At 34.4% G+C, this 14,754-nt stretch overlaps 1 protein-coding gene across 1 annotated transcript in view; it reads left to right on the forward strand.

Annotated features, from left to right (window-relative positions):
• The first annotated feature begins 3,000 nt into the window (after positions 1–3,000).
• Positions 3,001–14,754, forward strand: part of LOC145294034 (E3 SUMO-protein ligase NSE2-like) — a 47,133-nt gene continuing 35,379 nt past the window's right edge. Inside the window, exons 1-2 of the mRNA XM_080141014.1 lie at positions 3,001–3,136; positions 12,861–13,025. Coding sequence (XP_079997140.1) covers positions 12,896–13,025 — 130 coding nt within the window. The 5' untranslated portion in view covers positions 3,001–3,136; positions 12,861–12,895. The remainder of the gene's footprint in view (positions 3,137–12,860; positions 13,026–14,754) is intronic.

The raw sequence follows: 14,754 nt of genomic DNA on the forward strand, positions 1-14,754 counted from the left end.
CATATATTGGCTAATTTACCGGTTCAATTACCTTCTTTTTTTCTAGTTTTTCCAATTCAGTTTTTAATTTGTCCTTAATTGCTATTGGTATTCTCTGTGTTGCAGCAACATTAGGTGTTATGCTCGGATTCATCTCCAAATGTACATCTTCCAGTAAGTCATCCAATTCCTCCTTGAATAAATCTTTAAATTCTGTTATAATGCTTCCTGGGTGCTGGCTGTTGACTTCATCCAGTTGAGATACTTTGGTAACCTTCTTGAATTTGTCATTACTGATTGTGACGAGTGCCATCTGCTGAATTGCATCAGCCTCAAGTAGGGAGTGAAAATTCTCTTTTTACAATCACAAACTCTATTGCAAATTTCTGTCCAGGTTTGGGGTTTATCATTTGCACCCAATGCCCCCCTAATTTCTGCTCCATTCCACATGACGAGTCATATTTGAGTGTTCGAGTGTTTTTCCCCTCACATGCTTCTCATTTCGTATATTGACTGATGCTCCACTAGCAAGCTGAAAAACAATTGGTTTTCTTTTTCACCATCACCTCCACCTTACAAAATTTCTTTTTTATTATTATATTTTTCACCCCAAACAAGGTACGTTGCCACTTTGATGTAGGGTGCTACTATCAGGGACCTAATCTATAGGGGTACTATGTAGAGAGTTGGGCAGCAAGATTTCTGTTCACTTGAACTTCTGCATGTCAGTACAGTTGGGGAAGCAGGGGCCCGGAAAGGAGTTCCAAAGTCTAGCAGTTCTGGGGAAGAAACTACTGGAATAGAAAGCTTTCTTACATCTAGGGATCTCTACTGTGTAGAGGTGGGATTTACCTGCTTGTCGGGTTTGTTGGGAGTATTTACGTCGAGGGGGTACAAGTGCTTGCAGTTAGTCAGAGTATTCACCATTAAAATACTTGTAGAACAGGCAGAGGGATGCAACATTTCGTCACTGGGACAGAGGCTGAAGCTTAGATGGCAGTTCAGGACCTATCAGATGTACCAGCCCAAATATGACAACAATACTCCATACATGGTCGAATGGTGGCCTTATAAAGGTACAGGATACTTTTGGGCATTAGTAGCTTTCTAGCACAGTAGAGAGAGCCTACCTTCTTTGCAGTGGTCCTGGCAATGCTGTCAATGTAATTGTTCCAACTCATGTTTCCTGTGAATGTTAGGCGAGGAGTTTAAAAGTTTTATTATGACTATGTCTACCTGTCCATAGTCTAAACCACAACTACTGTTACCTTGTGTTTCGGCTGTACCGATATTCTTTTTCCTCACAGATTTGCATTTAAAAGCAAAGCGGTTCTTCCCATTATATCTGAAACATGTCTTCCCAAATGCATAACTCTTTCCTCAGTTCATGTCGCAACGCACATGCCCTACACTCTGTCACTTGGTGCTGATGGTTTTCTCTTCGGTTAAAAATCGACTCTGTTCACTTCCTTGGATCTCAGAATCTTGAACTGTGGCGTAGCGTTTTCTGACAACTTATATATGTCTATGCATCTTTGTAAATCTGTCTAATTTTAAGTAATTCCATTTGTGTACAGGGATTATGTATTCCAAGAATTATCTGAACTCATGATATCGATGAGGCACAACTATAACAAAAATTACATGTTTTTATCCACGTACGAAACGACGTAATAAATGTTTCAACAGTTTCTGATTCTCCTTGTTTCCTTGTACATACATATGTTTCGTTTGTTTCCCTTAATACCTGAATTATTTCATGGAGTGTTCTCTCATCTCTAGGAGTTAAAAATTGCAATCTCCTAGCATATGAAGCAAAAGCGCCGTTTGGTATTGTATCAGCTGTCTCGCTAGATACGTAATAATAGCATAATTATGTTATTTCAGTTTAAAAAGTTTTCACTTTAATGATAAATTATTTTCCATACACAGTGGTAGTGGAGGTATTATACCAGACACAGGTTTTTTGTTTTGTCTATACCAGGTTCAGCCATTTTTTTTATTCCACATGCACACATATTAAAACAAAACAATGAAATGTTACTTATCTACGTTTGTCTTCCTAAAATACATTCCCCATTTCCTCCTTCATGCTTGAAAATGCTTTGATCCCACCACTGCCACCATGTTTCATTATTATTTATACATTGATGACAACAGATAAGAGAAAACACAAGATGTGCAACGAGTTCAATCACATGGTTTCTTTATTCAAGGATACACTACAGTGACACTGGCAGAGGTGGTGTAAACCTTAATTAGTCCCTCATGCAACATTCTGCAGTTTACGTACTGTGATTTTTGTTGGAGAAGATTTTCAAGTTAAATGAAATTTTTACGGTGTCTTTTATTCATTAAATTGTTAGGTGAAAGTGCAGAATGATTAACATGTTAAGAATGTTTCTAAATAACATTATTATTTCAGCATGGGCTACAAACTTCAATTTCCAACTGCAATTCTAACAAGTTTTATTTTTAAATTGTGGATACCAGACGTTATTTTTATTCAATGAGAAAAAAAAATCTCCAATTTAAAGTAAAGTGAATTTTGTCCTGTTCAAATTACCATTATAGATCAGTACACGCAAATGAAGTTCCATGAGCACGATCATGTTGAAGTGTTCAAGATTGGGCATAGAATTTCTTGGGGTTTTTATTTTGTCGTATGGAAATCACTTTAGACAAGGTATGAAGCCACTTGATGTAAGGAGTTTAAAAATACTTCACGGTCAAAGACTAGCCAACCATAAGTGTTATATGGATATATACCGACCCAGAAAACATCAATTCTCCCCCCCCCCCTTTGTCAGAAACATCGTTCATGGAATGTAAGGACTAAAAGACAGGTAAGTGTTAATGTACTTTCCCAGGCAACGCCGAGATACGAGTTACAACTACTACTACTACTAATAATAATAATAATAATAATAATAATAATAGTCATCATCATCATTCTCCGAAAATTATTTTTTATTTTTATATTTTTTTTATAATGACGACTACTGGATATTTGATGAAAAGGGGAATTTCTCATTATTCACCGTCTCTGCACATCACTCTGTGAAGGACGCCAAGTTGAGGCGCGAAAGCCGTGAAAATTCATCGACAAAAAACTGAAAAATATTGCGTTTCAAGATAATTTAAAGATATTCGAAATGTATGTAACAATTTTATTTTAAGATCTTTTTTTTTTTTTTTTTTTCATAAGTAAAATAAATGTCTTATTTACGTACTTCATGCTCGAAGTTTAAAAATATTTTTTAATTTATACTTAATGTTTTGGGAATTTGCCAAGATTTTTTTCTACGGCTGTATTTTATCATTTAACGGGGAAAAATTAACCTTTTGCGTAAAGGTTGGTTACAATAGTACGAAATCGTCTGTTCTGTTTGGAGAAATATGTCTGCAGTTGTAGTTGTCTTAGTGTTGTATGATGGTATTTCCTGGTGACACCGGTTAATCTTAAAAGAGGGTTTTTATTATCTTGTTTACATTTGAAGGGTTGTTTTTTTTTTTGTTCGGGTACTTGTGCACTTTTGCCACCGTGCTGAAATAATAACGTTATCATTTTGAAAGCCATTCTTAACATGGCGAAGGGAGGGTTTTTTGTAACTATTCTCTACTTCTACCTAACAATTTAATAAGAAAAAAAAATGATATCGTGAAGCTTGAATTTAACCTGAAAAAAAAAAAACTATTTAAAAATAGCGCGGTGGCAAAAGTGCACGAGCACCCTTTTTCGTTTAATAAAAGGTTTGTTTTATAGTACACATAGATACGAAAAAGTTGTCCAAAAGCAAATATATAACAAATAAATGTTATTAAAGGCAAGATAAGTTACGTTTCTACCTAACTGGATACGTTTTTAGTGTTTTATTTAATGTAAAATGTTTATTTGGTTGGAAAAAATACAGTGTTTATCGATATATTTGAAAAAGACAAATGGTGACTCTAGCTCAAAACACATACTTTACATGGGGAGGCGGTGTTTATGTTAACTATTCGGGACAAGATCACAGTGTAGTATCTGTTCTTCATTGCTCCACTTCAATTTCTTGTTCTCTGTCAGTGGAGGAGAAATCCTTCACGACTGAGATAATTTTTATTTTTGTTCCTTTTCTCCACGTTAAAAAACAACCCTGGGGAGGCATTGTAAATAGGAACTATTCTACCTTCACCTTATTTTCTTTTCTTCCTCTTCATTAAATAGTAAACAGTGAAATAAATACAAAAATGCATTTCTTTTCCTTTTTTTTTTTTTAAAACAACAAATCGGAATAGTGGTCTAAACGGTTATAGTCAGCTTCCTGTATTTTCCGTGTAACCGGGACCGGTGACAACTCAAAATAGTTCCTTTGCTTTTTAAATTAAAATTTGTACTTATTTTCCACCTTAATAATCACCTTTGAAATGACGACTTGTACAGGTTTTCGGGTATGATGAAAACGAATATCGTATTTAAATTTGCCGCAAACAAGTAGTTTATTAAGCAATTTAATTCCTTATGTTAATACTAGTGACCATAAGGCTTATGGTCCATAAGCGCATATTTTTGGCGTACGTGTGTCAAAAATATGCGCACGCTTGCGCGTACAAAAAAATGGCCACCAGTGTTAACATGAGGATTTACCTGGCTTAATATCCGGAAAATCATTTGTTTGTGGGAAATTTAAAATGCGATATTCGGTTTCCAGCATACCCGAAAACTTAGAAAAGTTGTCATTTTAAAGGTGGTTGTTAAGGTGAAAAGTAAGTAAAAGTGTTCTTTTTTTTTGTTATCCATTATTTGTATTTTGAAGCAAGTTATTGAAATCTGTAATATAAAGCTGAATGTGTGTGTCTGGTCACGAATAGGCTCCTATATGGTTGACTATTTTAAAAAAACTGATTACATATAATGATAGAAGGTGTATCGAGACACAGGAATGGGTATTTTGATCTGGCAGAACGGTGGTTCATTAAAATTGTGGGGGTCTGCGTTCGCGCCTAGTCCACAAAGTATGGAAATAAAAAAATTTAAAATTAAAAAAAAAACGTTTACAAGTGTTTTTGATATAGATGTACATAAGAATACTTTGATAAGTATGTTTAAACTTAAATAAGGATGGTATAATAAAATTGTGGGGTCTACGTTCGCACTTGGCCTCCATAGAATGGAAATAGGCACAAACTTTAATAAAGACTTTTCATATCTATCTGCGTAAGTATACTTTGGTAATTATGTTTCAGTTTGAAGAAATATGGTATAATAAAATTATGAAGTGTTCGTTCGCACCCGACCTCCATAGAATGGAAATATGTCACAAAGTTTAACAAGGTTTTTTTTATATAGATCCACAGAATATTGTGATAAGTGTTTCAGTGTGAACAGGTATGATATAATAAATTATGGGATTTATCTATTTTATTTTGACTTTCATCATATTTTGCTTTGGTTTTGATACCCCCAAATTCGGAGCTATCTCTTTACAACCCTTCCTTTTCATAACCTATCATACTTTCATAAATCAGAGTCCATTTTCTGTAGGCTGTTTTTGAACCCAATCAACGACGGGTACTTTTGCTAGTAAAATATAAAAAGCTATTGTTATTGAAAAGTATAAAAATACAAATTATACAGACGAAAATAATAAAATTAGTCTTTACTTATTTTACTTTAATAAAAGAATTATATAAGGATTTTTATTTGAAATTTTATAATAAATATGTTTATGAAATTATAGAAATTAAATTAACAAAATTAGTCTTTATTTGCACTTTTTACCTTTTTGTGAGCTTTTTATAAATAAAATATTTTAAAAAATATTTAAAAAAAAAAAAACGATTGTAAATAGTTGTTACAGAGGGTCAAAAGGTGTGATGGTGCCAATCAACCGTACAACTAACAAGGTTGACACAAAGGCAAAAAGATAACAATAACAAGGAACAATGACAGACACTGATATTTGTTTCAAGATGATATCGTGTTTTATTTACTGAGAATCAAAATGGTAAATTGTAGGTATTGGAAATTGCAAACCAGTAGCTGAATGTCAGTAGGCACTGGAACAGGTAACTGGATGTCAGTGGGCTTTGGAACAGGTAGCTGGAAGTGCTCAATTGTGATAAAAACAAAAAGTTGTTAAGCACGCATGCACTGGGCCAGTTCCAGGATTTTAGGTCATGTGTCTCTTTCTGCCATCAAGCGTGGCCATTGTTTGTTTTTTTTGGGTTTTTTTTTTTAAAGTGTAACTGGTGATCTGACACACACCAGACAAACTGTTTTCAATAATTCTTGATAAAAAAACAAAGATTGGCAAAAAGGTGTTCGCAATAAAACTTAATTAAAAAAAATGAATACATGTACAAACGAGAGAAAAAGAGAAAAGAAATTATTTTCAGTCACTATTGGTTCTTGTTACAATCACGCAGAAGAATACAAGAAGACTTTAACTGACTATAAGCCAAGAAACAAATAAATGTCACCGTAACATTTATTGGGTGGATTTCGATTAGTATTTCTTTTTCTTTTCGAGTTTGGAGCAATTATCAAGATAGCATCATGTCCAGCATCTTGTCACTCGTCACTACTTGTGTTTCAAACCTTATAAACGCTTTAAAATAAGTTTAAACACTAAAAACTTATCCAGCTATGTAGAAAAGTAACTGATCTTGCCTTTGGTAACATTTATTCTCTATATTTGTCTCTTGAGCACTTTTTGGTTTTGTTGTCTATAGTACAAAAAAAAATACCCCTATTGTCAAATCTATTGACTGTTAGAAAGGGAAATGGCGAATAATGAAAAAGTTGTGATAATTAGATGTTGTTGTCTTGTGAAACACTGCGAGTTTGTGACCTTCTGTCAAAAGACTATGCCATTGTTGTGGTAGTCTGTTCTCTGTTGTGTGAGGTCCTGTTCAATTCTAGGAGGTCCACCCTTCCAAGGTTTGCCTTCTAACTATTTGAGTAGTAGTTAGTTTATTGCTAATAGCCTGGGTGCCTCTACTGGGGAATGCCAATGTTTTACAGTGCTCTTCCTCTAGAGCACTGGTTTTTCAAATCTCGTTTTCCCTTTAGGGATCTCCAAAGCATACCATAGAATTGACCACCACATACATGTGACACAATGTAACTTTAATATAAGTTAATATTATCATAATTTTTGTGCCATTTAAAAGAAAAAGCTTAAAATAAACTAGTAATAATTTTTTTTTTTTTTTTCAATATACAAAAATAATGAAAATTCGAAACTAAAATTGTGTTTACATTATCAACATGACATAAAATCATATAGCAGGGCTATAATGCAGAAAGAGCTAGACAATCGCTTCTCCCTTTTGCAATTACCAGACAAGCCGCCAACATCCCCTCCTCCATTCACCCATGGTGTAAAAGCCATTACAGAAGTGAGCCAGACAAATAAGTACTCACCCATCTCCCTGTCGCTCACTCGCTTTCTCTCTCTCTTTTTGTGCACTCTTCTTCTCCCTATCTGAAAGTAAAAAGGAAGGAAAGTGAAATAATTCAAGGAATCAAATTTGGCGTAAACCGAGGTCATATACGACAGGTGTTAAGAAAAATCATTCTGTCCGCTGTGACAGACGCAGAAAAATGGCACATCTTCTTAACCAAGCCAGAATATGAATCCACGGCATATTAACCCCAAACGCTGTGCACTTGAGTCAACTCCCATAGAGACAACTAAAACAGAAAAGGGGCAAAATTGATTACAGATTTTCCTGCATTACAGAAAAATACAGAACTCTGGAACCTTGGACCTTTATTATTTCTAATATTCATAAATGACATTCCTAATAAAATTGTCTCCGAGATGGGTATATTTGCTGATAACACCATGCTCTATAACAGACACAAAGGGAAAACAAATGAACAAATATCTAAGGAAATGGCAGAAACACTAGAGGAAAACCTCCAATTTGTAGTAGAATGGGGACAAAAATGGATATGCTTTCCCAAGGCCACAATCCTGTAGATGAAGAGTCGGCTGATGGTCTACTTGTGTTGCATGTTTGGTGTTCTGCACAACCACTTTCTCCAACATCTCTCACCATAAAACTGAAACTTTTAAATAAAATAAAATGGCAGTTGAATCAAAAATTACAATTAAACCAGGCTTAAACTGAAACAAAACCAATTTGCCTCCTCCCTTGCATTCACGAATATCTGTGGGCTTAGAACTAATTTAGATGATGTTGAATCGTTTCTCCTAGCAAACACCTACGATATCTTAGCCCTAAGTGAAACTAATCTAACCACTCTAACATGCCTGTTTATCTCCCACTTTGCCGTCAGGACTCAGACAGACATATGCATGGATTTGAAGTCTATATTCGAAACACCCTTCCCTTGATTAGAGAATCAAATCTAGAATCGGACAACCAGGCCTTTATATGCTTTAGACTTAACATGCAACATAACATTAGTTACTTATATTTTCTCTATCGCTTTCCCTCGACCCAGAACTGTACCCTAATAAACCAAGTCTCTGGCAGCATAGATACAGCACTCTCCCTCAATACTAGTGCACAAGTACATGTATTTCGTGACTTCGATCTCCACCACAATAATTGGCTTGGTTTCTCTACTTACAGACACAGCTGGTAGCATAACACATAGCTTCTCTATATCTCATTCCCTATCACAAACTGTTACGTTTCTGACATGTTTCCCAGATCAGCAAGATCAACATGCCTTACTTCTAGATCTATTTCTAACCACAGTTCTCTATGATCGTGTATCGAATGCTTATAGCCCACTCAGGAATCCTGATCACACTGTGATAATGGTAGAAATCACCCTAAATTCTCAACTCAAATCAATAAGGTATTATAAGAAAGCTGACTGGGAAGCCATCAAGGATCTCATTAAAGATGCCTCGTGGGGAAATATCTTTTCTCTTCCTGCTGAACAGTGCGCAAATAAGACTGAATGGTTCAAAATGGCAATTGAAGCACATATTCCCATGCAAAAATTCCATAGCAAACCCCACTCTCCCCAATGGTTTACTTCTACTTGTGCAGCTTCCATTACTCAAAGCCAGCATGCATACCGCAGATTTAACTGACATAAGTCCAGTACAAACATACAAAAGTTTATAGGAGCTAGAAGTAATTGTAAGAAAGAAATAGCAACAGAAAGAATATACTAAAACCACCAAAAACCACATCAAAGCACAGAAATTAGGAACCCATGATTTCTGGAAAATCTACAACAGTGTAGTAAATAATGGGCAATCAACAATTCTCCCACTATCTAACAATCATGAGGTTTGCACAGTAACCGCGAAGGCTAACATGCTTGCCAGTCAGTTTGATATATTAGACCCAGCAAACTACTCCCTCCCTGATTTTCTTTTCAGGAGTGATATCACACTAGATGATTTGAAAATTACCCCTTCTAAGGTGCATGATATAAAAAAACCTAAGATCCTAAGAAGCATGTGGACCTGATCTCATTCCAGCTGTAATAATCAAAAAATGCTCTGCTGAGGTTGCTCCAGTTCTCTCCAAACTTTACAACAAATGCCTTAATGAATCTTGCTTTCCTGACTGCTGGAAAACTGCTTCTGTGGTACTAGTTTACAAGAATTCTGGCAAAAGAACTGACCCATTAAATTATTGCCCCATTAGCCTCCTGCCACTTTTCGCCAAAATATTTGAGTCCATAATTAACCAAGCTCTAGTTCATCACCTTTCTGCTGCTAAACTTCTGACCAACCAACAATATGGATTTAGGCAAGCCCGTTCTACAACAGATATCCTAACTGTAATCTCTGAATGTATATACCATACACTGGACAAAGTAGAGGAGGGTAGAGCGGTAGTCCTAGATATATCTAAGGCTTTTTTGAGAGGGTTTGGCACGATGGTCTTCTCAGGAAAATCGGATCATACGGTATCACTGAACAAATACTTAACATAATTAAATCTTTCTTAAATAAGAGAAGAATCCTGGTTGTCCTCAACTGTCATACATCTAAACATTATGATATAAGTGCAGATGTACCCCAGGGGTCTATATTTGGACCTTTATTATTCCTAATATTCATAAATGACCTTCCTGATAAAATTGTTTCTAAGATGGGTATATTTTCTGATGACATCACACTCTATAACGAGCACAAGGGGAAAACAAATGAACACATCTCTAAGACAATGACAGAAGTGCTAGAGGAAGACCTCCAATCTGTAGTGAAATGGGGACAAAAATGGATAGTCACATTCAATGCTGCTAAGACTAAGCTGGTTTCCTTCAATAATTACAAGAAATCTTCTCAACCACTAATAGTTATGGCTAAAGATACATTACCTGAAAGTACTTCTTTGAAACTCCTCAGCTTAATGTTCACAGGGAACATGAGTTGGAACAGATACATTGAGAGCATTACCAAAGCCGCTGCGAAGAAGGTGGGCTCTCTCTGCCATGCTAAAAAGTTACTTACACCTGAAAGTATCCTGTACCTCTACACAGCCACCATTTGCCCATGGATGGAGTATTGTTGTCACATTTGGGCTGGTGCATCTGCTACTTGTCTCTCACTCCTTAACAGGGTTCAAAAGAGAGTCCCCAACCTGATAGGTCCTGTACTATCATCTAAGCTTCAGCCTTTGTTCCATTAACGAAATGTTGCATCCCTCTGCCTGTTTTACAAGTATTTTAATGATGGATACTCTGACAAACTACAAGCCATTGTACACTCTCGCCGTAAATACCCCTGATAAACCCGACAAGCTGCAAAATCCCACCCCTACACAGTAGAGATTCTTAGATGTAAGAAGGCTTTTTACTCTAATAGTTTCTTCCCCAGAATTGCTAGACTTGGAACTCGCTTCTGGGTTCCTGCATTCCGAACTGTACTAACATGCAGAAATTAAAGTGTAATGCCAACGGACATTTTGCTGCTCAATTCCCTACATAGTATCCTTACATCAAAGTGACACTGCCTTATTTGGGATGAAAATGGAATAAAAAAAAAAATGTTTTTTTTAATTATATATATATATGTGTGTGTGTCATATTTTTGCTTTTAACAATAATTAAAAACATTTATTAGTGTCTCCAACCTTGGATAACTGGAAAATATTTTTCCTTAGAAAAATTGCCTACATTTTTTTGGATGTAAACAAATAAACAAATATTATTTATTTATTTATGATTTTACTTATTAAACAGTGATCTACGAACACGAATAAATCTTATAAATCAGTAATCTATGTACAGTGAAACACATGTTCATAGATTACTGTTTTATATATGAAATCGTTTTAAAAAACAAATTTAATGCTGAGAGATTTATTTATTTATTTTTTTTGCAATAAATGAAAACAATGTAAATCAAATATTTTCGTAGACTCTAACCATCTTTAATGAGTGGGGCTAGGACAACAGCATATTCTTTTCATTGTTTTGACTCTCGAGTATATATCCGACACAGACACAATTAATCAACCGAGGATCACATCACTCTACATAAAAATATATAAGATATCAATGGATATATACCTGAAAATCAAAACAAGGAAAAGAATATGGTGTTGTCGTAGCTCTATTAATGAGTTAGAGATATGTTTTTTCTTCATTGTCAAGCTATAATAACAAATGCCACTGATAGCCGATATTTCCTGGTGTCAAATCGGGATGGTTATTAATGTCCCCTTTTTTTATGTGGTGTGATTTTAAAAATAATATTTTCAATTCTGTGGTATTTGAACTACTGTCTTCATCTTGAGTATTGTTCACACAACATTTTGGCCAATGTAATTTCCGAGCTTCTTCAGGTATATATTATCAAATAGGGAATCTTTCTGTTGAACTCAGGAATCTGCACAGAATTTTGGACAGAACTCTTTATTTAATCCACAAGAGTAACATGCTCTTGTTACCATACAAAAAATACAATTGCAAATTATTTAAGACTTCTACTTGGTCATGGCTGACAGAACAAGAGCATGATATCCCCTTGAAGTCCAACGTAAACGAATTCCTGATGAACCGCCCCCTTAAGTAGACACTTTTATTAAATCTCCACACTAGCGTACTGTATATGCAATAACCCTTATCCCTGAGTGGCTTCCGGGCCTTGATAAGTGGTGACCACCTTGTAAAAAAAAAAAAAAAGCAGCTTACATCGGTAAAGATAGTTTTCAAGATGAGAATGGTAGTCCCAATAATTCAAATAATGCAGATCCTGCATTAATTGACTGCTAACAAAAATGTGTCTTCACTTCTGTTAATGAAATTACATATTTTTTTTGCATATGAAACAGACAAGTTTATAAATAAATCATTTTTCTCTGTTTTTTCTTTTTTTTTTTTATAAAGGAAATTTCATTGTAATAATTCATGACTGACGAAATGAGTATACTACCTCCATAAACTAAAAAATTCTGTGCACATTCTGGCATTTGACAGAAAGATTCCGGAGCTTGATGGAAAGATTCCGGAGCTTGACGGAAAGATTCCGGAGCTTGACAAGATACACCTGAAGAAGGCTGAAGTACATCGTCTGAAATATTGTGTGAATAGTACTGAAGATGAGAACAGAAGTCCAAATGATACAAATACTATACATTATCAATCCTTATCTAAAAAATTCAGAAACAATTTTTTGTTTTTATTTATATAAGTACTAAAATGTTTATTCAAATTAAACTAATTGATTTTTATAGATTTTTAGAATAAAGAGTTTTGGGAGTTTTTTTCTTCACAAAATTGACAATTTGTAAGATACTATTACATAGTAAAATGCCAACCACAACATAACGTTAATATTTCAATACACTACCCTAGGACATAAAATTTCCGTAAATTTATTTTTGTGCACAATTTGAGAAAACTTTAAAATAATCAGTTTCTTTCCGACCATTTCGTTTTATTTCAGCCTTGTCTCTCACTTTCTTTATCAACAAAAATCCTATGATGTCACGTTCACAATTTCCTACATTAGACCAATCCGTGTCCGCATTGTCTTCAGTGGACTCTTACCTGACAAATGGTATGGAGACTGTCGTCGACTGTGCTCAAGATCTTTCTGATGTGATTTCAAGTAAGTAAACGTTTTCAATTAAATTACGATCTATTGTTGTGTAGCCAGTGTGTATGTATAACATTATTGTCAGTGTATATAAACAATGTGACATTTAACTGTTGTCTCTTTAACGTTGTGATATATATTGTGTGTCATCTAGCAGCTAAAATGTTCTTCTATTGATGGATGTATGTGTGGGTGTAAAGCAGTTAATTAACACCAGTCTGTGTCATGCATAGACAAATAACATACCTTTCTCTGTTGTCTTTGTCTCTTCTCATTATTCAAGTTCATCTCCCTCCAAAGGAAACCAAATAATAATGGATTATATATTTGATGTAACTTTATTCCTCAGTTCCCATCAGACCTGCAAGACGTAATTTTCTATATTAGTCTAAAGTCGCATTTCACCCAGCTGCGGAGACAATATCTTTAGTGTTAACTAAAAGTCCAACTTTCCAGTCTTACTCCAAACTCTAAACTGATTACATGTGTTACTAAACTATCTCATTACATGTGACTAAGACACAAACCAAATGATCTACCTTCGTCACATATTTTGTTTATGTTCTAACTTTTTCACCAAGTTAACATTTTTGGGGAACTATTTTAATATATAAATTTTATCTGTAAATATTTATTTCGCTTTGATAATATTATTTCAGACATTCTACTTTTACAAATATCAATAACAATCATAATAATAACCATCCTTGGCATTGCCCCAGCCAATATCTTAACAATATTCAACAGTACTGATAAAAAGAACCTCATCCCTCCTTTTATATATATATATATATATATATATATATATATATATATATATATAAAATAAACTCATTTTTTCAAATATGATTTTGATCTTAATAGGATTAAAAATCAAGACATTTCATGCAAATGTAATATGCACAAGCTGCAGCACAATATCTGAGGTGTGTTATAGGCATATTACCTCTCCACTTCTTCGATAATCGTAGATCCCTACATTTTTTCTGCTGTGTGTTCACTGCCAAAATCAGTTAAAATCAATGGAAGTAGTAAAATCTTTTCTCTCTAATTAATTCCTCCTTCCCTTGCCACTACTTACACCGTTGCGGGATCGTTCAAAGGGACAGTTATGAAGGAACGCTAGTTTCGGTTTTCTGTACTTCGTAGTTGCTTAAAACACCTGGAATGGATTTTTACCGTGCCTTTCCATTCTATGCTTCCTATTGGGTGAAACGCACCACGGAATTAACAGATAGTGACATTCCTACAAACATTAATTCTTATCCCATGCTTACTTTTATGTTGCTTGATTACCATTTTTTTCCCAACATTTTTACACTAAAAAAAAATGATTCTTTCCATTTCTTTTTTTTTTTTTTTTTTTTTTTTTCTTTTTTTTTTTTTTTTTTCTTTTTTTTTTTTTTGAGAAAATAAACATAAAACATCATTTCCGTTTTATTTCGTTTTGTAGTTGCTTACAAAAACTGGAATGGAATTTTAACGTTCCTTTTCATTCTATGCTTTCTACTGGGTGAAATACACCATGGACTTAACCGAATCAAAGGGTTATTTATGCCATTTTTTTTTTTTTTTTTTTTTTTGCTTTTCGCTGTGTTTTTTGTTTTTGTTTTCCGAACACATTCATCATTTTTTCCCCCTTATTTTTGCTTTTTGTGTTTCCGATTTCTTTTTTAAAGAAGTTTTATGTTTGTTCACTGTCTTTTTTTGGTTTTGGTTTTTTCGATTGTTTTAAGAAGTT

The sequence above is a fragment of the Euprymna scolopes genome, chromosome 15 (genome assembly GCF_053919585.1).
Source record: "Euprymna scolopes isolate OS-2025 chromosome 15, ASM5391958v1, whole genome shotgun sequence".
Classification (NCBI taxonomy): domain Eukaryota; kingdom Metazoa; phylum Mollusca; class Cephalopoda; order Sepiida; family Sepiolidae; genus Euprymna; species Euprymna scolopes.